We start from the raw sequence: 27,545 nt of genomic DNA, 5'->3' as shown, positions 1-27,545 counted from the left end.
GAGACTTTCGACACCCTACACTTCCTTCAAAGTATACTGCAAAAAGGTGTAGAACCTCAACAATATTGATGGCCGGTTGGCTCTGATCCTCACTTTCCCAGTGATAGCTCAACTGTTAAATTTTTCACCCCAATGCCGCACGGTACACTGGTCAAGGACACCTTCCCCTATGTTTTAATAATTTAACAAGGCTGAAAATTTAGTTGTCTATCAATGTAATTTCATAATAAACCGTCTTTCATTTTTGACAGAAATTATTGAACAATTGCTGTATTGATATATTCCAATATTTAAAAACATGCTTACCTCGTAACACCGAATACAGTATTTACTGTCCTTGGAACTCAATCATTTGATAAAAACGACTTTTTCCCCGCTATAAAGACTGCAAATCTTCAAAAGTAAATTTGTAAAAAATTGAGTTGAAATACGTTTTCACAATGGTATACAGTTGCAAGTAAAATTAAAATTGTTGATTGATCATTGATGAGAGAAGAAAAACTATGAATTGCTTAAGACTAACAAAACTGACCTGAATAAATGAACAAAATAATTTAATTAATGTGAACTTTCGACCGATTAAACTCGAATTAACACGACATTACAGTTGTCCACAACTCAAACATAGAAGAATCACACTTGAACTTTATACAACCCCCTCTAGATTAGAGTTATTGCCCGAACCCGACTCGCCAGCAAAAAGGTACTCCGGAATGATAATTAACGGCTATAAATAGGATTTACAACCGTATAATGCGTGTCCCCTTATGTAAAAAGAGATTATTGTACAATAAACGACCTTTTACGACTCTGGAACATTTATGATATCCAAGGTCTATGAACATCACGAGAAGTTAAGCCTCATACTGAATGGGAAAAACGAACACCTTTTGTTATTTAAAATCTGTTTAAAATTAAAAAAAAAACATTATAACTGTTAAAAATAAAAAATCTTATTTGATATTATTATGATTCACTAGTTACGTGGTCCGCTTGACCACTTAATATTTTTCAATTAATAAGGTTTTTAGTTGAGATGAAAAAGTCAGTGTCACGAGCGGGATTCGAACCCACGACCTTCGGCTAGATACGCCGCTACTCTACCACTTGAGCTATCGTAACTTCGATCCACTCGGACACTAACTTCCCATCTCAACCCCACCTTTTGGATTTTCCCTTCTTTTTGCCATNGTCGCCGAGAATCCAATCCGATTACACATTTGAAAAATGGCAAAAAGGAGGGAAAATTCAAAAGGTGGGGTTGAGATGGGAAGTTAGTGTCCGAGTGGATCAAAGTCACGATAGCTCAAGTGGTACAGTAGCGGCATATCTAGCCGAAGGTCGTGGGTTCGAAGCCCGCTCGTGACACTGACTTTTCATCTCAACTAAAAACCTTGATTAATTGAAAAATTGTTATGATTATTCATTTGCAGTTCGGACTTTCACCCCGATGTGCTGACCCTAGAGTTTAAACCTCCGGGGAGTTCACGTATCCCGTTATGCAGGCGGGTATCTCCATTAAGCTACATGCCAAGAAGATCGTCGCTTCGCAACCAACGAGGAATCTCCAACGGGGGATTTTGACAGTCAACCCCAAAGCATGTAAAATATTAACAAATAAAATTAACAAATTTCTATAATACAGTCGCACAAATAAATACATTCACTTATATGTACATTTCACTCGTTCTGAAGAGTCGGCGGAGTACTCGATATTCCCCCATCGACCTACACACAATACTAATAATCTAATCTAAATTAACCCATCGACCCTGAAAACAAACAAAACAAAAAAACAGTTCTATACAGGGTGTTACAAACTTTGCCAGTAGATTCTACAATCAAAAAGGAACCAAAAAGTCCTAATTGACTATGCTCCGAATCTCAACAGTTTCGGAGTTATTCTCCTTTTTCTGTTTTTTTTTTTTTTTTTTTTTTTTTTAATTTTACCACCTTGCTTCAAATAAACAACGGTAACGCCAAAACGAAAAGGTTTTGGACAAATCCGTTGATACCGTTGAAAACTACGTTAAATTTCCAATAAGATGTGATCGATACTAAACTTGTCAACATTGGTGAAATAAGCGTTTTAGTATCTAGAACTTTGAAAACAAAAAATTTTTTCAAAGTTGAGAAACTTACTATGGTGATTCTAAACTACTATTTCCAAACCTAGAGACCAGCAAGTTTCAGAAAACGTACTCCATGTAATATCCTTTTCAGTGGTGTAATTGTTTTTTCAATTACTTTTTTCAAAGATGAAGAAAAATAAGAAAGAAATAGAAAAAACTGTGGTTGACGGATTGGTTAGGTGGAAAAATTAAAAAAAATTGATAAAAAACTTTTGGATGAATTTATTAAACTTTTTAATTTGGGTTAGAAACCGAAATAGAGCAAGTGTACCCTGATTTTTTTATCTTTCCACCTTACCAATCCGTCAACCTCAGGTTTTTTCATTTCCTTTCTTTCTTATTTTTCTTCATCTTTGAAAAACGTAATTAAAAAAGCAATTACACCACTAAAAAGGATATTACATGGAGTACGTTTTCTAAAAATTTCCTGGTCTATTGGTTTGGAAATAGTAGTTTAGAATCACCATAGTAAGTTTCTCAACTTTGAAAAAAAATTTCAAAATTCTGGCTACTAAAACGCTTATTTCACCAACTTGTTAATCACATCTTATTGGAAATTTAACGTAGTTTTTAATGGTATCAACGGGTATGTCCAAAACCTTTTAGTTTTGGCGTTATCATTGTTTATTTAAAGCAAGATCGTGAAATCTTAAAAAATCGGGCAAAGGGAAATAACTCTAAAACTGATGAGATTCGGACGGTAGTTAATTAGGACTTTTTGATTCCATTTTGCATGCAGAATCTACTGACAAAGTTTGTAACACGAGTAGTCGAACACCCTGTGTAATAAAAAAACAACGTTCTCCCAAAAGCGAAACAGATGACTGAGAAACTCGCTACTGTGCCCGAGAGCCATTCTTGAATTCGGTGGCATGCCTACACGCTCTCTGAAAGGAGCCAAGGCCGGGCAAGTTTCTATTATGCGGGAAACATCGTGTTTTCTCTGCATAAAGAGTACAGCATGGGCTTTGGCCCAGAATTGCTATTCTCCCATCAATACCTATTATTATGAACATTTCAACAATGCTGTGATTTTTATTATGTGATGATTACTGGAACTTCACGTTGTAATAAGGTTGTATCTTTAAAACAATAAATTTAATTCATTATAACCTACTACACGCTGAAATGTAATACATCACGGACTTTACCACTCTCTCGTGACGTTCAGAAATAAAGTTTCAACAAAATGAAAATTGGCACCGCCTGAAACCTAGCGGACGACCTTAATAAAAGACGACATACAAAAAAAATTGTCAACGTTCTTTTCTTCCACCCCACTCAAATAAATTATTAATTTTTCCTATTGTACAACAAACAAAAGAGCTAAAGAATTAACTTTATTTATATATGCTACACTTCAGTTTGTTTGCTAGCAACCTAGACAGCTTATGCTCCCATGTTTGGTTCACGATTCACATTCTTCTGTGATGCGTGTGTATAGAATAAAAATAAAATAAAACGGAACGTGAAATTTTGTCAAATGTCAAACCAAAGCATCTAAGATAAGCAGACCAGGAATATAAGAGACTTCAAACAAGGTCAAGAAAAAATTATGCCAGCTGTTAAGAAAATATTGTGTTCTTTTCTGAAATAACAAAATCAAACATACTTCTGCCCAGAATGGGTGGACAAGAAGCAAAATGAAAAATGGACGAATTCTAGAAATTCCGGACATACAGAACACACACTGGCAAATACAAGCGGCAAACAGGGTAAACCTCGGGGGTAGTGATGGAACTATATACCGGTCTCTGGTATTTGAAATCACCTAAATAACATGATTATATTCAATGCTGAGGAGGAAAAAGCTGCAATATCATGCTGCTGCTTCTGCATATTCGAAGGCCGACGTCCCGACAAATCTGCTGAAGATAGCAAAACGTCTGACAGACTAAAAAGCAAAGATATCCTTACTGCTTTAGACAGACAGATTTTTCTATTTTCAATGATTGATTTGTCGGGACATTGGTCAGGGATTTAACCAGGTTGAGATGACGATATTAGGAAACTGGGGGTTTTTGATATTCCCTATGCAGTAATTTGCCTTATTGTACTATTCCTAGTTACTTGTTCAGTTCAAGAGAATCTTTCCTTTGTTTTTAATAAGTAGTAAGTCATTGACTGTCATTGCTAGATGAAGCTGACAGTCAATCATCTATTTTATCGTAAAAGAAGAATAGATTCTATTGAACTAAGGAATTAGAAAAAGTACAATAAGTTAAAAAAATGCAGTATTTGCGGAATAGCAAACCACCGGCTTCTTAGTAACCTCATCATCTCAACCTGCTTAAAACCCTGACCGACATACTCTCGGACAACAAGAAATATGAAGAACTATGTACCTGTCTCTGTCATCTGAAAAAACAACTAAATAATGCTATTTTCAATTATTGATTTGTCGGGACATTGGTCAGGGATTTAACCAGGTTGAGATGATGATATTAGGAAACTGAGGGGTTTTTTTTGGTATCTCTATGCAATAATTTGCCTTATTGTTCTGTTCCTAGTTCAAGAGAATTGATCTTCTTTTTTAAAAAGTAGTAGGTCTTTGAATGACATTGCTAGATGAAGCTGACACTCAGCCATCTCTTATTTCGTAAAAGAAGGATCGATTATATTTGAACTGGACTACGGAATTATAAAAAGTACAATAAGTAAAACATCTGCAGTACTGCGGAATACCAAACCACCAGCTTCCTGGTACCCTCATCATATCGACCTGCTTATAACCCTGACCAACATACTATCAGACAACGAGAAGATATGAAGAAAAGGGTTTTGATTTGGTCCTCTACCTCAAAGAAAAATTATTACAGTAGAAAGTGTAGAAACTTGAATGTTAGATATGATAAAAGGTTATTTGAACTAATTAAGGTTTTTAGTTGAAACGAAAAAAAGTTAATGGCACGAGAGGGATTCGAACCCACGACCTTCGGCTAGATACGCCGCTGCTCTACCACCTGAGCTATCGTGACCTCGATCCACTCGGATGCCATTTTTCAACCGTCGTGTAATCGGTTTGGATTCTCGACGACAATTGAAATAATTAAGGTTTTTAGTTGAGGCGAAAAAAATGGCAAAAGGAGGGAAAACTCATAAGGTGGGGTTGAGATGGGGAGTTGATGTCCGAGTGGATCGAGGTCACGATAGCTCAGGTGGTAGAGCAGTAGCGTATCTAGCCGAAGGTCGTGGGTTCGAATCCCTCTCGTGCCATTAACTTTTTTTCGTCTCAACTAAAAACCTTAATTAATTGTCTTGTATTAATTGATCAAGCGGACCACGAAAATAGTGAATAAGTTATTTGAATTATTGCTTATAAAAATGAAAGGTTTTCCTTATTGTTTAACAACGTTGTTTTTATTTATTTTTTTAACAATGGTATTTCAACTACGAGGTTGTAGAAGAAATCTTCGGGTGCCGGTGTTTTTGAAAAAAAGCCCACTTGTAAGTATGTCGGATAATCCAGCGGCTCTGTATTCAACCCGGGACCAATACCTTACATTGATGAGCGCAGTGTCAATACCTAAACCTTTGCGACCACCGACCCCCTACTTTTTTATTGCCAATGTCATTATTGTGAGATTTTTCTGTAATTAATTTTAACATAGCCACATTGTGCAAGTTTCGTTTTTAATGTTGCGCTGCACAAGGCATCGATGAAAAGTCGGGTGAGACTTAGGTTGTTTTTCTCTTTGGCATCAGATCACAGGGTTAGAGTATTTTGAAACTTAAATTGACGTACGATACAACAAAGGGTTGACATGTCGTCCCACACTTTTATCCACGTGGAACAATGAAGTTTCAAGTTACCTGTCAAACAGAAGATATTTTGAGTCTTCTTTCTCGACGCATTGACCCTTGGTTTCGATGTGCGTCAGATTTATGGCTATGTTCGGCTTGTGGATCCCAGACTGAAACCACTGGCCGGTCCAAGACGCTGGAAACTTGCATCCTCCTGCAGACAAAACAAATCAATATCGTTAGTTTTAAAAAAAAATAGTTTCCTTGTTAGCAATTATATTATTTGGATGGGTATAAAACAAAATTAAATTTACAGTATTTCTCTTAACGCCTTAATAGTCTGACAAATTCTCTCTGCATGTACAAGCAGTGTGATTTAATCCTCTCCTAACTAAACTTTAAATATTTCTATAATAGCAGATTAAAAATGAGCATATATAACATATAACAAAAAAGTTTCCCTTGTTACAACAGAAGATATTAAATATAAAATAATCGTATTGAAATATTTCCTTCTCATCCTGAGATGTTAGAGCGTTATGTAAAAAATGGTTAGCAAGGTTTTAGAGAAGATGGTTAGGGATGGTGGAATATGGACGCGATATTCTCTGCTCTAGAAAACAAGAAATATTGCTTGATGTATCGGAAGCATTTGACGGAGTTTGGTACCCAGGCCTAATTTTCAAGTTAAAACTATCCTCCCTCAGAGCTCATAAGTCCTTCCTCTCCTACCTCTGATTAAATTTAACAATCGGTTTTAATTTTTTACGTGTCTTTCCAATAAAATTCATTCTGCATATCCTACATTGCTAACATACCAATAGTTTTACTAGCCACTGACTCTAAACCTACCTGACAAAAGAAGCAAGGGATCGCGGTGACTAGTGGTAGGGCGCCCGACTCGTATATGCCACGTTAGCGGTCTTGGGTTCAAATCCCGGTACAGCCTATGGTTTTTTTAATTGAGAACAGAATGAAACGAGTTTTGTAAAGTGGTTTGAAACCTCGTCCACGTCACCCAAGGGTAGATATTAAGCCCTCCTGTATGACAAAAATTACTTACAGAAGCAATCCAAGAACGTCATTACCTGCGGATCAAGTTCAACTAGTACAAATGCCGAAACGTTTACACGTGGATGTCAGGCCATCATGCATATAAACAATAAAGTAATCCCTACATCCAAAGTCGGCTACCTTGTGCTTAGCTTGGATACATGGAACCTACACACTAGACTAAATAAACAAAAATTCAACAAATTGAGATGCCTTCTTGGACTAAGCATAAACGAACCGCTTACTTATTAGACCAAAGATTTTCAGGTGAGCCAAATCCTCCAATATCCAACAAATCCAATCCTTTCGATCTAAAGCCACCAACCTAACAATTCACAAAGACTTAAAAATCCCATTCGTTGATCTGATCCGTACACGTTTCCACGATTTCCACTCCAAGCTATCCTTCCAACCTAACCCACCAGCCCAAGCTCTCTTTCCTCAACGTCCAACCCTTATAATCCTCCACGCCGTTTAAAACAGCGATAGCCTCGTGACCTGCCGTCCTGACCCTATTCTAGACCCAACTAAATAACAGAGAGTCCCTGCACTGTTTGGCTCCTCTTCCCACCGCAGTTGCTCCTCTTCTTACATAGTTTATTTGATTTAAAAACTTATACAAATTCAAGAGATGCTTACATCACAAAATAATAATGAGAAAATAAAGAAATTAATTATGAATTTAATATACACAAAACTGTGACTATACACAATAAAATTACACAACAATACGTGTTCAAAATATTTTCTTACAAGTTGACGCATAATTAAGTATTTAAAAAATATAAATTTACATAAATTACGCTCTTATGAAAAATGTCACAAAAATAAGTTTTACGAATTTGAACATGCATTAATGCAGGGTAAGCTAAATAGTGATTGTGATAATCCTAGGCCTATTCTATTCAACAGCATCGGGTTTTTCGCAATTTTAATTAATTAACTCGCCTGTTCTTCCTCGTAATCATCGTTTAAAAAGTAATTTAATCGTCAGAAAAGACAGAGGATAAAGGAAAAGCGAAGTTCTTGTTCCAGAACATTTTGATATAATTATGATGAATAATGAGTTGGTTAATTTGAGTGGGCTTGAATCATTCAATTTATCAATACAGCTTTATTTACACCAATCAAATGTATAAATACGTAAATATATTTGTTACAATGGAAAAGCTTTCTCTAAATAATTGTTCCAAGATTTCATTAGCTTTTACTCATTCACAGTAAATTCTCAAGTGTATTGTGTCTGCCACACGTCTTTTACGCTCAAAACATTTTGTCATTCTGGCCATTAAACTATATTTTATCATACGAATCCAAACATCTCTTGCATGAACTGTAAAATTTTGCTTGAACATTGATAAACCTACGGTCACTGGCATCTGAGAAAACCCCTAAAAAAACATGGTTATATCCAATGCTGATCTCATTTGTAGGCAAAGCAATGAAGAAGAAGAAACAGTCTCCCAAATCATCTTCAAATGCGAACCGCTCAGAAGAGACATAACAGCTCGCAGACGACAACCTAGAGAAAAGGAAGTTCAGCGATGACAGCCAATGACCTACTACTTCTTAAAATAAGAAAACTAGGAAGGAAAAACTAGGAAAAGCGCAATAATGGAAAAAGCTGCAGTGCTCGAGTAATAGCAAATACCATATTCGTAGAATCATTATCATCATACTCTTACCTTGTTAACTCCATGAACAGCGTCCCGACAAACCAACTACTAAAAATAGCGAAACGACTGACAGACCAAAACAGCAAGGATCGGTAAACTTTTTATTTTAGTTTTATGGATAGACTAAAATTACCGGAAACAACCAGCTACAAGTGAATTTCGTAGACCTCAGCAATAAAGCCTAGGTACCAAGAAAACCCGAGGAAAAAAGAAAAAAACGACAATACATTAAGAACGACGAAAACTACAATAAGCAAAACGGCTTCAGAGCTCGGCGAATATCAGGCCACAGCTTCGTAACATCCTCATCATCTCCCCCTGCTTATATCCCTGACCAACGTACCGACAAACCCGCCAATGAAGATAGCAAAACGTCTAACAGATCAAAACAGCAATACTAGATAGACTAAAATTATCGGAAACGACCAAGCTACATGATCGTATGGCAGACCTCAACAACATAGACAAGAAAACCAAGAAGAGAAGGGAAAAATAACTTCACTATTACTTCTTAAAAGTCGAATGGACAAGGAACGATTCAATTGAACTGAACTAAGAAATAAGGAAAAGTACCATAAGAAAAACCGCAGTACACTTGGAATACCACATCACGTTCGTAATATCCTCATCATCATCTCGCCTTGCCTTCATCCCTGACCAACGTACCGACAAACCTACCAATGAAGATAGCAAAACGTCTGACAGATCAAAACAGCAAGAATAGATAGACTAAAATTATCGGAAACGACCAAGCTACAGGGTCATTTCGAAGACTTCAACAACGTAGCCTAGAAAAACCAAATGACAAGGGAAAAATAACTGCACTATTACTTCTTAAAAGTCGAATAGACAAAGATCGATTCAATTGAATTCAAGTTAACTAAGGTACCAGGAAAAATACTAAAAGCGAAAAACCACACTACTCTTGGAATACCACATCAGATCTGTAATACCCTCATCATCATCTCGCCTTGCCTTTATCCCTGACCAACGTACTGACAAACCCACCAATGAAGATAGCAAACCGTCTAACAAATCAAAACAGCAAGTACAGATAGATTAAAATTATCAGAAACGACCACGCTACAGGATCATCTCGAAGACCTCAACCACATAACCTACGGTAACTTGAATGCCCACGAAAAAGAACTCCAGGAATGACAGTCAATGAACTAGTATTTTTAACTAGGTAAACTAATCAATAAATAGGAAAAAGTCAATAAGGGAAATTGCTGCTGTGCTTCGGCAATATAAAAAAAAAAAAACATTTTCCTAATACCATCTCAACCTGCTTTTTTAACCAATGAACCGACCAATCTAACTCCGAAGATTAGAACACCTAATAGACTCACACAATGATGAGAAGACTAAAATTACCGGAAACGCCCGAGCTACAGGAATATCTCGAAGACTCAACGACATAACCTAGGTTACCAGTGAAATCTCGATTATAAAATCTGCAGCAGTGACAGCGAATTATTGTTTCAAACGTCCTCCGAATGTCAATTAATCTCTTATAATTGTGTACCAACGAAAGTTTTTAAAAAATTTAAGGATCTAGCGGTGGTTCCGTAGAAAAAAACAGGTCGGTTTGATATTCTGTTCAGGACCAAATAAGCAAGCAATTTCCGGATTAGGAGTGGTGTGTGCTTGTTTATTTGGCAATTTGTTCCGACATCCAGGGCAAACGTGACACATGGTAATTTTCTTCACCATTTTCCTTTAAAAATATATTTTTTTAATGTAGGTGGTTTGAGTACTAATATTAATAAAACTTGTCTAATCAATTTTAAAAAAAATGTAATAATATCAACTGCTTATGATTATTATGTCCTATTGTCTTTAAAACCTGGAAAACCTAATTTAAGAACGCCATTCGGATCAAAATAAAAACGTTATCAACATCCTTCGTATGTAAAATATGAAAGCAAGAAAAAAATCCCACAACATCCAAGTAGAAAACATGTACCATAGCACAAAACGAACAAGGATATTGTAAAATTTTTTGTTATTTGGTAACAAAACCACGGGACTCTTTGGAAACAACGGATCCGACAGGGAACAAACAAAAAACAGGGCCTGATGTAAATTAAAACAAGGAAACCGGTCGTGTCGATTACACCGGGCTGCGGTCTTGAGACCTGTTCAACCCTTGCCTATTGTTTTGATTCGGTATATTTTTCTTCTACGTTCGTTTAATAATTTAATAACAATTTTGGGCTTGTTTTTAATAATAATAATAAATTTACTGAGCCAACACAGAAAAAATATGTATACAAACAAAAAGTAAAGTTAAGATCAGCAAGGTAACCATCTGTCGGAGGTTGAATTAATTATTAAATAAATGGACAAACTTTACTACAAAGTAAACATTTATAAGTACTTTAAGCTAAAAAAAAAATATAATGATATAATAAATATAATACTTGTAATAAAATACTAACTACTAAATCGCTGTTCCGGTACCTCCAGGCTATATGGATTTTTAATGCATATAATGTTTATGTGCGTTTGTGTTCAGTTTATGTTAATTTATTGGCATGGATGGAAGGAGTCACCGCCCCGAAGGATATGAGTTGGATGAGTGTATGACTTCTAGAGAGTAAATGTAAGTGATTAGCGAGAATGGAGTGGATTCGACTCTGCCCCGAGGAATATCGACTACTCCGGGGGAGCAAATGTGACCAGACTTCTATGTTAGTATTGGGTTTGGGTTTATGTTAATTTAATATAATGAATGTAATTTATTAGCGTGAAAGGAAGGACTTGCTTAACCCCGCCCCGAATGATATCGAGTACTCTGCGGTGGGTGTGTTACGTCTAGGGACTAAAAGTAAGTTATTTAGCGAGAATGGAGTAGGTTCAACCCCGCCCCGAGAATATCGAGTACTCTGGGGTAAGTGTGTGATGTCTGGAGAGTTAAAGGTAAGTTATTAGCGAGAATAGAGTGGGTTCTACCCCGACCCGGGGAGTATCAAGTACTCTGGGGTGAGTGTGCGACGTCTAGGGAGTAAAAGTAAGTTATTGCGAGAATGGAGTAGGTTCAACCCCGCCCCGAGAATATCGAGTGCTCTGGGGTGAGTGTATGACGTCTGGAGTGTAAAAGTAAGTTATTGCGAGAATGGAATTGGTTCAACCCTGCTCCAAGAAATAGCGCGTATTCTGGGGAAGTGAATGCGACCCGATTTATATGTTTTTATGGAGTGTTGTGTTTATGTTAATTTATTGGAAATGTAATATATTAGCTTGAAAGGAAGGAGATTGCTTAACCTAGCCCCGAGGAACATCGAGTGTTCTGCGGTGTGCTTCTTTTTTTTACTAGTGTACTAGACGTCTAGGGAGAAAAAACAAGTTAGTGGCGAGAATGTTGTAGGTTCAACCCCGCCCCGAGGAATATCGAGTATTCTGCGGTGAGTGTGCGTCTTTAGAGTAAAAACAGTTATTAGCGAGAATGGAGTGAGTTCAACATCTCTATCGAGGAATGTCGAGTAATTTGTAGGAGTGATCAGATTTTTATATCGAGTGTTGTATACGGTAGTGATGTATATGCATATGTATTGTATATTTTCTGTCTATTCTGTAGTTGACAACCCCAGGTACAAATGAGAGGCTAGCATTTTAAGGTATCGACGTAGTATAGATATAAAAGCAGAAAGTCAGTAATCCAGACGCCCAAATGGCTGCAGTTTACAACAAAATACGCATGAAAGACAAGAAAAAGAACGAAAACGCGTAGAGGGCCGGCGATGACCTAAGTTGGTTGTTTTGTCGGTCCATAAACCTACCACTTTATACATTCAAACATCGGCAGTACAAAAATAGAAAAAAAATTGAATAATAAAGCATATATAAAAGTTCAATCATTGGAGTACCCAATTGTCGGGTTCTAATCCAGATCCGCTGGATTCGGACCTGGCTTGTTTACGTTACAGAAATGAGCGCCGCGTCAACGCCATTAACCGTTGCGGCCACCGACGCTCCTTTGTCATACTCTTGCTGATTGACTTCTTGATTTTGGTCCCCAACCATGTTGGCACATCTAACCCCGTGATCATGCACCCTATACATCCGGTATCGATGGGAAGCACTTTTTCTGTGTTGCTTACTATAAAATTATCCTTCAGGCGACTAATAATTGACTGGAGATGAAGAGAAAAAGCCTTCCTCTCTGGTTGTATAACGAACAGATCTACTCCCTACCAATGCGCCAGTTTCCCTCAGTCAGCAACTAACGATATCCCAGCCTGACGATCTCCATCACTATGAAGCGAAATCTAAAGTGGTCCAGTTTCAATGAGGAGTAAGTTGGTGTGTAGTGTGGAGCAGTTTTTGTTCGAGAAACCACAACATTCTCTTCTCTCCAAAGAATTCCCCGATCCTCACATTTGTGCGGCATAACACAGGATTGAACCTGACACAGAGTTAAAGATATGGAGTTTAGTCTTTGGCGGAATCTGGGGATGCATTATGGCTTGTGGCAAACTTGGCCGAACTCGTCTTGGTTGAGAAGTGAGGCTTAAGGAAGCTCGAGATGTCAGCTGTACTCCTAGATATGTATAACGAATTACCAATTCTAAGCCCTGACCCTTGAATTTCCAAATCTCTTTCGAGCCAAGCCACCTCTCTTGCAGAAAACAACTATCTTCGACTTCTCCATGTTCACCCTAAGATCCCACGTGTATCCCTCAAGCTTGGTAATATTCTTTTGTAAACCATGTGGATTATTAAGAACGATTCGTCAGGAGTATTTTTACGACTCTACTTCCCACTAACACTCCCGTTACTGAGGGAACTTAATGGGGTTTGGTTTATTTTTCTATTTTTCTTGTTTATTTCCAATAAACCAGTATCTGCTTTTTTCTATTTGATGTAAAATAGAACCTGAATAACGTAGAAAGTTTGAAGTTCAACTCGAAAGTTCTATTAAGGCTATCAAAACCCTCAAAAGGATTTAACCATTATACAAGCAAGTAGGTCGTAGACTTAAGAGCAAAAACGAGTTAAAATAATCAAGAACTTATAAATTTCAATATTACCTTCTCAATCTGTACATTTTCACAACCTCGTAGAATTTTATGTACAAGCACAACTGCATCAAAGGTTTATATTTTAATTTTTTTTATCGACCATCGCGTGATACTCAAAACTGCTAACTCTGAATCTGAAATGATCGGATCTCGAAAAATAAGTTACGAGATAAGCCGTGCAGTGAATTATGAAAATTCACTTAATGCTAGTTGTCAAATAAATCTTAAGCTTTTTCTTCTTTTATTTCTTCGAATGTTCTTGTTATTCAGGTTGTTCGCATAAATTAGCCTTCATCATTTCCCGGCTCCGGATCCTCCGTATCACACGTCTTTCGTTCATGACGCCGAATCAGTTTGAAGAACTTTTGGCAGACTTCCACAAACTTTCATGTCTTTAGCATCCAAGTTTTTCTATTAAAGCTGTATTCGACGATATAATAAAGTATAAGTTGAATGAGAAGAGTCAAGGGGCAAAAACAAAAACGTTTAATTACCACGGTGTTGGTGCGATTATTTTTGTAAAACTGTATTCGCTGGTATAATAGAATGTATAATAAATATGTATAATATAATAGGATGAATGACAAGAGTCAAGGGCCAAAAAATGATTAATTGGCGAGTTATTGGTGGGAATGTGAATCTTAAATTTTTCAACATTGTTCGACAATATAGTAAACTATTTCTTAAATGAAAAGAGTCAAGCGCCATACAAAAGGTTAATTACCATGTTATTGGTGGGAATTTGAGTTTTAATTTTTTTTAATATGTATTCAACGGCATAAAAAATAATGTTGAATGAGAAAAGTCAAAGGACAAAAAAATGGTTAATTACAGATTATTAGTAGGAATTTGAGTCCTATTTTTTAAACTGTATTGAATGGTATAGTAAACAATAATTTGAATGAGAAGAGTCAAGGGACCAAAAGAAAGGTTAATTATTGGTGGGAATTTAAGTCTTAATTTTTTTTATTCTATATTCAACGGTAGAAAAAAGTTTAAGTTGAATGAGAGGAGTCAAAGGACAAAAAATGTTTAATTACAGAATATTGGTAGGAATTTGAGTCCTATTTTTTTTAACTGTCTTCGATGGTATAATAACGAATAACTTGAATGAGAAGAATCAAGGGCCGAAAATTGGCTATTACCAGGTTATTGGTGGGAATTTGAGTCTTAATTTTTTTTAATATGTATTCAACGGCATAAAAAATAATGTTGAATGAGAAAAATCAAAGGACAAAAAAATGGTTAATTACAGATTATTAGTACGAATTTGAGTCCTATTTTTTAAACTGTATTCGATGGTATAGTAAACAATAATTTGAATGAGAAGAGTCAAGGGACCAAAAGAAAGGTTAATTATTGGTGGGAATTTAAGTCTTAATTTTTTTTACTCTGTATTCAACGGTAGAAAAAAAAGTTTAAGTTGAATGAGAGGAGTCAAAGGACAAAAAATGTTTAATTACAGAATATTGGTAGGAATTTGAGTCCTATTTTTTTTTAACCGTCTTCGATGGTATAATAACGAATAACTTGAATGAGAAGAATCAAGGGCCATAATTGGCTATTACCAGGTTATTGGTGGTAATTTGAGTTTTTATTTATTAGGAAAACTTTATTTGACGGTATAATAAATAAGTTGAATGAGAAGAGGCAAGGATCAAAAAATGATTAATTACCTTGTTACTCGTAGGAATTTGACTCTTTTTTTCTTTTTTCTTTTTTAACTGTACACGACGGTATAATAAAGTATAATGATTATTTGGACATCGTGAGATGCGGTCTGGTGTGACGTATGTTTTAGAAAAACATTTTCTTTATCGTGCCAACGTTTCGATCTTTATTGAGATCATCTTCAGGGCTCAAAGTGTTTTCTGTGTAGATGTGTCATTATTGGGTGTCGTATTGAGAGTGTCCACACCACACAAATAAAGTATAAGTTGAATGTCAAAAGTCAAGGGCCAAAATCAAAAATGTTTAATTACCAGGTTATTTTGTGGGAATTTGGTTCTTCTTACTTTTTGTTTTCCACGACTGACCGTAACTCGTGATAAATGCAACACGCCTTCCAGAACAACTTGAAAAACTCGAAACAAGAAAATGAAGTCAGTTGTGAAAAGTGGAGGCTGAAACCGTGCTGGGCAGAACGCGATACAACAAAAGAGGGATAAAGTTGTCCATATCGTGGTGAGAAACGGACGTCCCACACAGCCCAACTTCCCGGAAAGTTTGTAAGAAAATTGAGGTGATGTTGTGGGAGGGGCGATTTAAGGATAGAATAACGTTTATGAATTCAATGTTAATCTCATTAGACACGAAGGTAGGGTCCGCGGGTTATCAAAAAACCCTGACTACTGCCAGGAACTACGCGCAGTCATGCGATCGACAGTGGCATTCCGACCACGTAAACTAAAACTTCCGATTAAACGGGATATGGCTGAATTTGACAAATTCTTCTTTAAAAATCTTTAAACAAGTCTTTCTATCGTCTGCCAATTATTATTCGTATTAGAGAAAAGGACATGACTTTCTTACTAATCATCTGTCACTCTTATCTCCTCGGTCGCAGTTAAATGTTAAAAAAATATAAAATATACGATATATCTTGATATGTCCATTTCAGTTCGAATTAAGAAAAGGGCACGACTTTCTTACTAATCATCTGTCACTCTTTTTCCTCGGTCGCAGTTAAATGTTAAAAAAATATATGATATACCTTGACATGACCATTTCAGTTTGCCCATAACAAGACGTATCATAAAAAAAAATCCTTATATAAGATCAGCGACAATTACAGTACCTCTTCGGTGGGTTCGCGTAATTCATGAAATTTTCCATTCAAATCCGAGCCATTCGACAAATGCTTACTTTTATTTATATCGAAGATACACTTTTTCATTGAATCCTCGGAAGAGGCGGCCGTTACCGGACAAATATTGAAGAAAGAGATGGCCTGATAAGGAGAGAAAGGATTTTGTTAGGAGCGGATCCGCGGCCAAAATATTCCATCCTTTTTACGCTTTTTCCCTTTATGGCAACATTTATTTTTGAAATAATGAGCATCTTCAGGTGCTTTCACGTTGTAAAAATAAGTTTCAATTATTTTGCTAGGCATAGTAAAACATAAATCACACAGGTAAAATGATATACTATTGATAGATATGCAAAACGGCGTAGAGTATGAAAGAAGAAAATTAGCTTGGAAATCTTACGCTGATAACCTAGTAATAATAATAAATGGCAAATATGATGAAACTGTTTCATCTTAAAGTAGAAAGATGGTGTGAGAATACGGGTGTGGATGTCAACCTGAATAAAAACTAATACCATTCATAAAGTGGAAGGAGCTTAATCTAAAAGCAACCACTTTACCAAATAAAAATGTAACTTTCTCCAGGAAAAAGCACCCCGGAATAAAACAAAAAACAGACAAAATAATAAAAAGGCTTGGAGGACAAGTGCGGGTCAAAGATTTTATAGAAAAACATGGGGTGTAAATCCAGAAATAGCCTACTGGTTGTATACAACGACGGTCCTTCTGGTCACGAATGGTGGCCAAAAACATTAGAAAATAAGTCATAAAATTAATTTAAAAAATTACAGCCTGACATGCCTTAAAATCACAGTGACGAAACATATTTGCCAAATATCAGCCATGTAGGCGGCTACGGGATTGTCACCATTGAATCCTAAAACTTAGGACAAAAAAAATAAAACCTGACCTAAGAGAATAAATGGGATAGCTACAAAAATATTTGACAAAATTAAATTAACAGAAAATTTTGACAGAATCTTCAAAATAAAACTGACTAGAGAAATTTTCAATTCTTTATCGAAAAAGTTAGACAGGCTTTATTTTCTCATGGATCTAAAAGAGATCATGGAGAAGGGCACATTTTTTGCTGAATATTGTTAATTACTGTTGGGCTTTTTGACTTTTACCCTCCTTTTCGCAGGAAGGTTTTAGTTATGGGTTAATAGAAGATAGTTTCGAAGAATCATACATGCTACACGTGGTGCGATGTGGTTCCAGCTCTAGTCCTGTTCACAAGAGTAAATTGTCTTTTGGATCATCGATTCACTTATCGGTGGATAGGCTTCCCAGTTCCTGTTCGTTAGATTCCATTAAATTTTTTCTTTTTTTTTGGGGGGGGGGAGGTACCTTACCTTAGAAATCAAGCTTATGGAAATTTACAGCACATAAATACCCCATAGGAATTAAGAGAACATCCAGGACGTAAAATTGCGAGAGGGTCAACAACTACAGGCTTTAAAAGAAGAATTGATAAACAGTGGGATGCGTGTCTGATGAAGGCGTAAGGCGTCTGAAATTCATTCATTTCTATTTAGTTTTTACTTTATACATTTTTCGTGGCTTATCGTTTTGTACGTTAATGATTTGTCTTGCTTGTGTTGCGTTAATTAGGTAAATTTTGTTAAATTTTCTTTCGTTTTTAACTATGTGAAAACATTGACCCATGCTTGGCTGCAAATAGGAGGGTAAAAGCGAAAAAGGACGACCCTCTGTATTATTATTTAAAAAAATTGTATTTCAGAAAATCCTAGATCGATTTTGATTAAATAAAATTCATTTTTCGTAAAAAAAATTCTATATTTTAAGAATATGAAGCAACATTTGTATTTGAAAAACGTCTAATATTGGGATACCTTGTATCACTACGGTAGAAAAAGTTTTTCAAATGCTTTGTTTACAATAAAAAATAGAAGATACAGACAATAAAGGGAACATATTCTCAGACAGCTAAGCAGCACTGAAGGCTTTTGATTATACACTGCAATGAAAGCTATAAATGCTTAACACATCTCTAGCTCCTGCGGAAACGAAATCGGGTAACTCTGCTTTGGGTAAAAGGGCAAGAATTGAAGGCAACAAACAGGCTGACTAACTAGAAAAAACAACAGCAGTTTTACCACATTTTGGGCCAGAAAGCATGTTTAAAGCAGAATTGAACCAATGGATGAAGAAAGAAATGACTACTGGATGAATTCACCAAGTGCGAAATAATCAACGTTCTTCGGCATCTCAACGAGGAACACAAAAATCTACCACTCTCTCAGCAAGCTTAAAGGAAAATAATAGTCCTTTATACAAGTCATTGTTTATTCAATTAACACCTTAATTAAACGGGAAAAACTGAGGCAGAACCCACTCTGCTATATCACAGTAGAAACCTCGGAGCATATCCTTTGACTCTGAGATGTAACAACAGTGACCTCAGAACATATCCACTCTGCCAAGAAACAGCAGATACCTCGGTACTTATCTTTTGACTATTCCATGAAAAAGAAGAAATCTCGGAAATTATCTTTTGACTCTACCATGAGACAACAGAGTTCTCAGAACATACCCGTTGACTCTTCCATGAAACAGAAGAAATCTCGCATATTACATTTTGACTCTACCATGAAACAACAGAGATATCAGAACATATCCTTTGACTGTGCCATGAAACAGCAGGAACTTCGGAACTTATCTTTTCACTATACCATGAAACAGCAGACACTTGGGAGCATATCGTTTTACTCATCCATGAAACCGAAAACATCTCGGATATTATCTTTTGAGTCTGCCATGAAACAACAGTGACCTTAGAACATATCCTGTGACTGTGCCATCAAACAGCAGAAACCGGAATTTATCTTTTGACTCTGCCATGAAACAGTAGAAATCTCGGATATTACTTTTTGACTCTACCATGAAACAAGAGACCTCAGTACATACCCGTTGACTCTTCCATGAAACTGGCAGAGTCGTTGCATGTCCCATGCTATAAAGAATTAGTCCAGAAAAGGTACAGCTACTTCGCAAAGGCGACAGTAACTCCTAGAGGAATTAGCGAAAAGGAAAGTGTTTAACTGCAAATTCCGTGGTATGAAAATAAAAAAAAAGGGTCAATTCAACAATAGAATTTTTAGGCCGCAGTGGAAGAAAATTCACCCCGAAAAAAGGGTAAAAATGTTATTGATATATTAAAGGCAAAATGATGCAGAGCATGAAATAAGAAAATTGCTATTGAGTTATTTCGCAAGTTGGTGAAAAGACCAGGGAGAATAGACAAGCCTGAATGATCAAGACGATCAAGCGACAAAATTGCTATTTCCAGATTGAATTTCCCCCGAGTTGATTAGATTAATTACTCAAACGGTTTTAAAGAGATGCTAAGGGACCTCCCTTCCTAGATTGACGGATGGAATTGTTTTAGTGACGTATTTTTCGATTTGCATAATTATTGATAAGGTGATTACTTCCTCGGGGGATAAACCGAGGCTAATCAATTGTCCAGCGTTTTTTATTCAAAAGCCGAAAGGAAAAATAGGGAATTAGTTAATTTTTGACAATTGAATCGGATAATCGTCTTACTAGGTATGTTTCATCCAAAAAATATAAAATGTTAAGTCTCTTCGCAGAAATCATATTATGAACCGTTCTCGATTTTACATAATCCTGTGTAACATTTGAAATTGACGTTGAAATATAAAATGTTGGACACAGAAATTGCACAATGAGAAAATAAAGCTGAAAAGCTATTTTTGACTCTTCTCATGAACGCCCACACGTAGTGATGAAAAGCTAAATACAGACAATGATAGCAGGCAACTTGGTTTTTAACAAGGATTTTTATTTCGTGTAATCCTTACAATATACTGAAGTCGAAGTATAAAAAAAGGACTGTCTACGTTTTGAGAACTGAGCTTACAAATTACATTTGAGCCAAGTATGGCGTAGTAAAACTATCTTACACCTAGGATAATCTGAAATGTAGAATGAACAGCCAAGATGGACTGAATCACTTTTAGTAGGGGAGGATTAGTAGCAAAAACCCGGCCATTAGTGACATGAATTGTGCACGGATAACGCCCACAAAAAACAATGTTGGTCGTAAACCAAAATGTTCAAATGCAAGTACGCCTCTCGTGTTACTACAGCAGAACTGGTGTAAATACAACCTTACAGATGTAATATATACAAGTTTGGGTGTTAAACAATGCAGGATCATTGGTGAAATGGGTCCGCCGGGACTCGCAGGAAAGCTAAATAAAACATGAATTGTCGTAATATCCAACTTTCGTTTAATAATACACAAAATTGTACTAAATCACCTAGCACAAACGGTATCGTCAAATTTGATCCACAATGACAGTAAGTAGGTGTATAAAAGGTTCAATAAAAACAACATCGTAAGAATATCAGAAAAAGTTTATATACCAATGAGGAAGACATTCAATTTCCCTTTGGAGTGTTCCTCATGGTTTTCATGAGAAAAACCCTTTAGGATGACTTCATTATGAAAATATCTTTTTCAACAAATCATAGTTAAAGAATTTAACCATTGACCTTTCCCGTGATTCATTGAGAGACCTAAACATTTTGAGGCCCCGCAGCATCATTATTTAATTAATGGAAGAGTGATTGTCGAATAACTGTCATCCTGGAATAAACCAACCCTTTGCCGCTCTAACATCAACCTACATTAAATCTCAATCAAATTTGCCCGCGGTGAGCTACTTCCCGCCTCACAGCTAACAATTAATCCACTATGCATTCTATAGTTGTGAAAGCTAACTGAGGTTCAATTTAAAAACCTGTCACGCAGCATACAATTGAGGGCTAAATGTAAAATATAATTTTTTTTTCAGTGTATACTGTACAATTTGACCACCACTTTTTTGTCTTTAGAGTATAAAATTGAACATGAGATTTGAAACATTAATATGCAGTAATGTTTTATAGCTGTAAATCTTGTTTCAATTAAAGTTTGAAAAACAATCGAGACGAGCTTCATAAAACAAAGATCAGATTTTATGCAGATTATAAAATTTATATTATATAACATCTTCTATATAATGTTACCAATTAGTTACAGAAAACTCTTCGCCCTTAGATTTTGTTCCAAAATATTACGGCTTTTTCCAGACAACAATCTTATTATAATCCAATATATATTTTATTGTAATCTATTTAGTTTTTGTCATTATTATTAATACCAAAACATCATTTTAAATTTTAAAAGACCCCGCCCCGGGGAATATCGAGTACTCTGGAGTGAATGTGTGACGTCTGGAGAGTAAAAGTAAGTTATTAGGGAAAGTGGAGTGGGTTCAAATATCAAGTTCCCTGAGGGGAGTGAATGTGACCAGACTTCTATATTTCTGTCAAGTATTGTAGAATGAACGTAATTTATTAGCGTGAAAGAAAGGGGTTGCTTATATAGGAGGAATATCGAGTACTATGGGGTGAGTGTGTGACGTGTAGGGAGTAAAAGTAAGTTATTAGCGAGAACGGAGTGGATTCAACCAAGCCTGGAGAAATGTCGAGTACTTTGTGGTGGGTGTGTTACGACTTGGAAGTAAATGTATGTTATTAGCGAGAACGGAGTGGACTCAACCAAGCTTGGAGAAATGTCGAGTACTTTGTTGTGGGTGTGTTACGACGGAAGTAAATGTAAGTTATTAGCGAGAATGGAATTGGTTCAACCCTGCTCCGAGAAATATCGCGTACTCTGGGGGAGTGAATGCGACCCGACTTCTATGTTTGTATTGAGTGTTGCGTGACGTCTGGAGATTTTGGATTTTTTAATTTCAAAATTCTCAAAGTATATAGTTCAAAGTATATATAGTTCTCTCCCTTTGTTGAAACTATGGAACAATACATTACAGTTGTCTACCTTGTCAAAAAGCGGGGTTTATCAACTTAATTGTAATGATTGTGATATTAAATATATAGGACACAGTGGTAGAGAAATAAAAACGAGGGTAAAAGAACACTTGCCTAAATCAAACAAATTTTCGGAATTTAAGGACCATCTAAAAAAAAAAAAACATAATTTCAATCCAAATTTAAATACAACAGAGTTACATAGTTTCAACAAAGGGAGAGAACACCAGACCGCATCTCACGATTTCCAAATAATCATAGACTAACGGTCACTAATAACCATACTTTATATATATTTTCAATACAAAGGAACACGGCTCTCAGGTATATAGGGATTTTTAAATATATATTGTTTATGTGTGTTGTAGTGGGTCTATGTTGTGTTTATGTTAATTTATTGGAATGGATGTAATTTGAAAACGTGAAAGGAGTGGGTAGTTTAACCCCGCTTCCGAGGACTATTGAGTAATCTGGGGGAGTGTGAGATGTCTGGAGATTAAAAATAATTTATTAACGAGAATGGAACGGGTTCAACCCCCAGTCCCAAATAATATCGAGTACTCAGGGTGACAGAATGTCACCAGACTTTTATGTTTATATCGGAGGTTTCGCTTATGTTAAACAGAAAACGATTAATTACTAAGTACGTAAGGAATATTTATAATAACTGAAGATCAATACTTTTAAGAAAATAAATAAAATATTTACATAAGCCTTGTTCTAACAACAAACATATGTAATTCAGAGGCCATATGTCTTCTTTTAATGAGCTCAGAGCGTTCGCGCTCAAACAGAGGACACTCGAATTTGCTCCCATGACCTGCTGCAGTTGGGATAGGTCACGATGCCAAAGCGATGTAAATAAGCCTTATTCTTTCCGTGTTCGCTAAGCGCTTGGGTTGTATAACAATTTATCCTTGCTAGGGCTGGCTCTTCAGCTGTTGATGCTCGGTGAGAACTTCGTGCGGGTCCCTTTAGTCGTTCCAACCCAGATGGTCTCCCACGTCCGTATGCTCTCTTCGGCGAGCCTCGCCCGTTTATAAGAAGGGGATACCTTGCTGAATGTCTCCTCCAAGTTGAAGTCCTGCGATGCCTGCGAGAGTGTCAGCTGGCTCATTTCCTTCTACGTGTGCTCGAACTCAACTAAAGAAGACTTCTAGTTCCCACTTCGATTCCAGATTTGACCTGGAAAACCTCCACGTCGGCTGAACAGACGATGGCCAAAGGAGTCGATTCAGTGGTGTGTGTAACCTGTGGGTGGCGACTTCTTTCATGTTTAATTTTATCATGTTATGTTATGAATTACCAAATTTATTGTTACTAAAGTTGCAGGTGTAAATATATATATAATGTGCGAAGTTTAGGGACCCAGAAACAGCTGAGGTTATCGCCGGCGTTCTGCGTGTTTATTCATATTTTCCTGGTCTTTCACGCGTATTAACAACAATAGTAATAATAATATTAATAATTTCAAAATCATTCAAAGAAATAAATTAGCTCAATTCGAATCTAAATTAAATTTAACGAACATATCTGACTTAATTAAACTCATTTTATTTGTTATCAGTTCAAAATTGGCCCACCATAAAAAAATCCGTATCAACATTATCAGCACAGGAATAAAATCATCAGCATAAAAATTCACAATATTGGGCAATTGTATACAAATTCAGTGAAATATATTTAAGACAAAACTTTTTATATTTCTCCTCACTCCTAATTCCTCTTGGTAGAGCTAAATTTAGTTGCCTGATTTCATCATCTAAATGGTCCCTGCGTCGATCGATGACGTCAAAATATAATTCTCCTGTTATCTCGTTCTTTCCGACAGACATCGCATCGCCAAACCTGAGATCCGTGTTGTAACTACTATCTCTTGGTGAATAAAACATAAATATATTCATACACTAAAATTGACCGTATGAATAAATGGCAACTTTGTGTTATAATGATGATTTTATGTATCAAACTGATTTCAGAATAGCAGGGAAATTGTAAGATTTCTGCATATCCTTACAGAATTTTGTTAATCAGACACATTTCGTCATCTTCAGTGTTTGGGTGATTTCTGTGGAGTGAAGGCTAGGCAGACCAAGATGATAGCTAACTATCAGAAAATAGTAGCAAACTTGTTTGTATTGTGATCGTCTGTGGTTGTTTTCCATGATTTTCAGTCGTTGACTCTAAACGATTTGACATTCTTTATATACGTATTTTATTTTTCGTCCTCCTGTCCGATATATTTGTCTCCGCATTCGTATTAAATTTGCGTGTATATTCCGTTTTTTCTAGTGGGTCTTGTCTATGTTTTACCTTAGAAATTTTCCTATTGTGTCTGTGGTTTTAAGTACTGTTTTATGCTTAATTTCTTCCATAAGTTAAGTTAATTTGTACATTTTGTAAGTACATGTAAGTGAATGTGGGCTGTTTTTAAGATGTTTTACTTTTATGTGCGCGTTTTATTATTTTCTTGTGTTTGCGTTTTAGCCGTTGTGTGTTATGGTGCATTTGTGTTTTCGTACTTGTTAATGGGATTGATTTTATTGATGATGTCTGTCATGTATTTCAGCGCTGCCATTTCGGGTTGGTGTGCGCTTTGAGTCGGCTTGTATTATGTGGACAGTTGCCTTCGGTTTTCTGTTTATGTCGAAGTGTTGTTTGTCGTCTGTTTTTGTGCTTGTTAAGTCTAGAAAATTTACACTGTTTGTTTCTATTTCTGCGTTTAAGTTTATGTTTCTGTGTATTTTAGGCAGGCCTGTATGTTGTTTATGCAGTTGTTATTGATTTTTACCATGGCGAGTACGTCATCTACGTATTTGTATGTGTGTGATTTTATGTTTTGCCATAATTTCGAGGAAATTATTTCTCTTCAAAATTTTGTAAAATCAATTCTGCGAGTGTGGGTGATATTAGACTACCATCCTAGATTATCCTAGAATGTGCATTATCTTTAATGTACTTGAGCACTTTCTTCTTCCCTAATTTATCTAGGAGTTACTGTCGCTGTTTCCAAAGTGGATGTACTGCTTCAGGTCTCATGCTTTATCACATAGGACATGTAACGTCATGGCATAGTCAGCGTAGAAGAATACGTTCCGAGGTCTCTGCTGCTTCATGGCAAAGTAAAAGGAGATTTTCCGAGGTCTCAGTTGTTTCATGGCAGCGAAAAAAGATGAGTTCCGAGGTTTCTTCTGTATCATGGTAGAGTCAAAGGAGTGTTCCGAGGTTTCTGCAATTTCATGGCAAAGTCAGACGATGTATACCGAGGTCTGTGCTGTTTCACGGCAGAGTCAGAGTCAAAGGATATATTCTGAGATCTCTGCTGCTTCATGGCAGAGTCAAAGGATACGTTCGGGGATCTCTGTTGTTTCATGGCAGAGTCGAAAGATGATTTCCGAGGTTTCTTCTTTCTTCGAAGAGTCAAAGAATACGTTCTGTGGCCTCTGTTGTTTCATGGCAGAGACAAACTATAAGTTCTGAGATTTCTGGTGTTTCACGGCAGAGGTCAAAGAATATGTTCCGAGGTTTCTTCTGTTTCATGGTAGAGGATATGTTCGGAGGTCTCTGCTATTTCATTGCAAAGTCAAACGTGATGTTCCGAGGTTTCTTCAGTTTATAGCAGAGTTAGGTCTGTCTGTTTTCCCATTTCAACAAGGTGGTAATTGAATGAGCAATGATCAATATAAGTGCCTTTTATTTTTCTTTCCGTTTGCTGAGAGAGAGGTGCATTTTTGTGTTCCTAGTCGGCCCTAGATGACGAAGTACTTTGATTATTTCTCACCTGGAGAATCCCCGGTGTGTGGTCATTGGTTTCCCTATCTATGTCTTCAATTCTTCTTTAAGCATGCATCCTTTTTAGTATGTCAATTTTCGGTTCTGGTCCAAAAGGTATTAGGACTGCTCTTAGTATATAAATAAAGTAACTAGAAGAATAACAATAATTCTCCTGTTATCTCGATTCTGTCCGACAGACATCGGATCCTACAACCCGGAGTTCCCGTGTTTTATCTACTATCTCTGGCTGAATAAAACAAATACACGTATATGTCGTAATATTTACTGTATGAATAAATGGGACCGCGTCGAGTTTGATTGTGTTACAAGAATGATTTTATGTACAAAATTGATTTCAGAAGAATAGGGAATTTTAAGGGAGTTGAAAACCAGTAGGGCTGGTCCTTTGAACGTCGGTACGTCCTACCTGGCGTCGGACCGTAATCAACGACATGAATAGGGACGTTTCGTTCTAAAGAGAAAATTTACCTGGGTCCAAATTGTACCTACCGCAATAACGTTCAAACCGAATTCGCACCTATTTCAAAACGCACGTGGTTGTTAGGGCCGAAGGTCTAGTTTTACTAGGAAAATCTTCACATCCTGGCCTTTTCACCACAGACCCTGAAGAATTAGTTCCTTCAAATCTAACAAATCACAGAATAAATCTTTTTTATTGATATATTATTATCGAAAAAAATCTACGGTGTGGTATTAACTGTTATATTCAAATTTTTCGTTGACTGACATGATTTAAGTCAGTTTTCAAACTGTCATTTAATTTATTTCATCATTTTTTTCCAACAAATACAGATAATTATAAAAAATATAATAATATAAATGCGTCAGTGAGAATGAGAGGATATTTGTTTCGGGCACCATATCATGTCATGTATACTAAATTATCGGCCATTATCTGTACATATTTATAATTCATAATAAATATATTGGGCTGAAACAATTATCCAAGTCTAACAATTAAAAAACAAACAAAAAACAGGCAACATTCAACTTTTAATATGCAAGATTTTGGAAAACGGATTTGATATAAAAATTAAATGCGAAGCATTATTCAGAGTGGCGTTGAAATGTATCGTTGATTTAATCTCGGTATGTCATTTAATCGAAAATAATTGTTTCCCAGTACATTCAGATATTAATTACAATTTAAATGAAGCTGTCAGTAAGAATAGGCAGAGAAACGAATCATCCATTATTTAAACATATTTATAATTTGAAAAATATATATTGTTGCCTGTGGTCTGCGGATGAATTTGTAATTTGTTCGTTACTGATCTTTTTCGCCTAGCCAATCAAATTTTAACAAAATATAATATTAATATAATTAAGATAAAAGTACTTTTTTAAAATAATGTGGGATGTTTAGTGATCTCCACGATCTCCAAATAATCATTTTTAAATAATTAATCTTTATGTAAGGTATTGATTGGGATAAAAAAGTCAG

The 27,545-nt window shown here is 36.1% G+C and overlaps 1 protein-coding gene across 3 annotated transcripts in view; it reads right to left on the bottom strand.

Moving 5' to 3' along the window:
• Positions 1 to 27,545, bottom strand: part of LOC106669393 — a 130,100-nt gene that overhangs the window by 34,829 nt on the left and 67,726 nt on the right. For all 3 annotated transcript variants that reach the window (XM_014398864.2, XM_014398856.2, XM_024224583.1), the window contains exon 3: positions 5,946 to 6,090. In XM_014398864.2, the coding sequence (XP_014254350.1) occupies positions 5,946 to 6,090 (145 nt within the window). The remainder of the gene's footprint in view (positions 1 to 5,945; positions 6,091 to 27,545) is intronic.

The sequence above is a fragment of the Cimex lectularius genome, unplaced genomic scaffold (genome assembly GCF_000648675.2).
Source record: "Cimex lectularius strain Harlan isolate CLEC.00 unplaced genomic scaffold, Clec_2.1 scaffold46, whole genome shotgun sequence".
Classification (NCBI taxonomy): Eukaryota; Metazoa; Arthropoda; class Insecta; order Hemiptera; family Cimicidae; genus Cimex; species Cimex lectularius.
The sequence above is the reverse complement of the archived record's forward strand: the minus strand, read 5'-3'. Positions and strand labels throughout refer to the sequence as shown.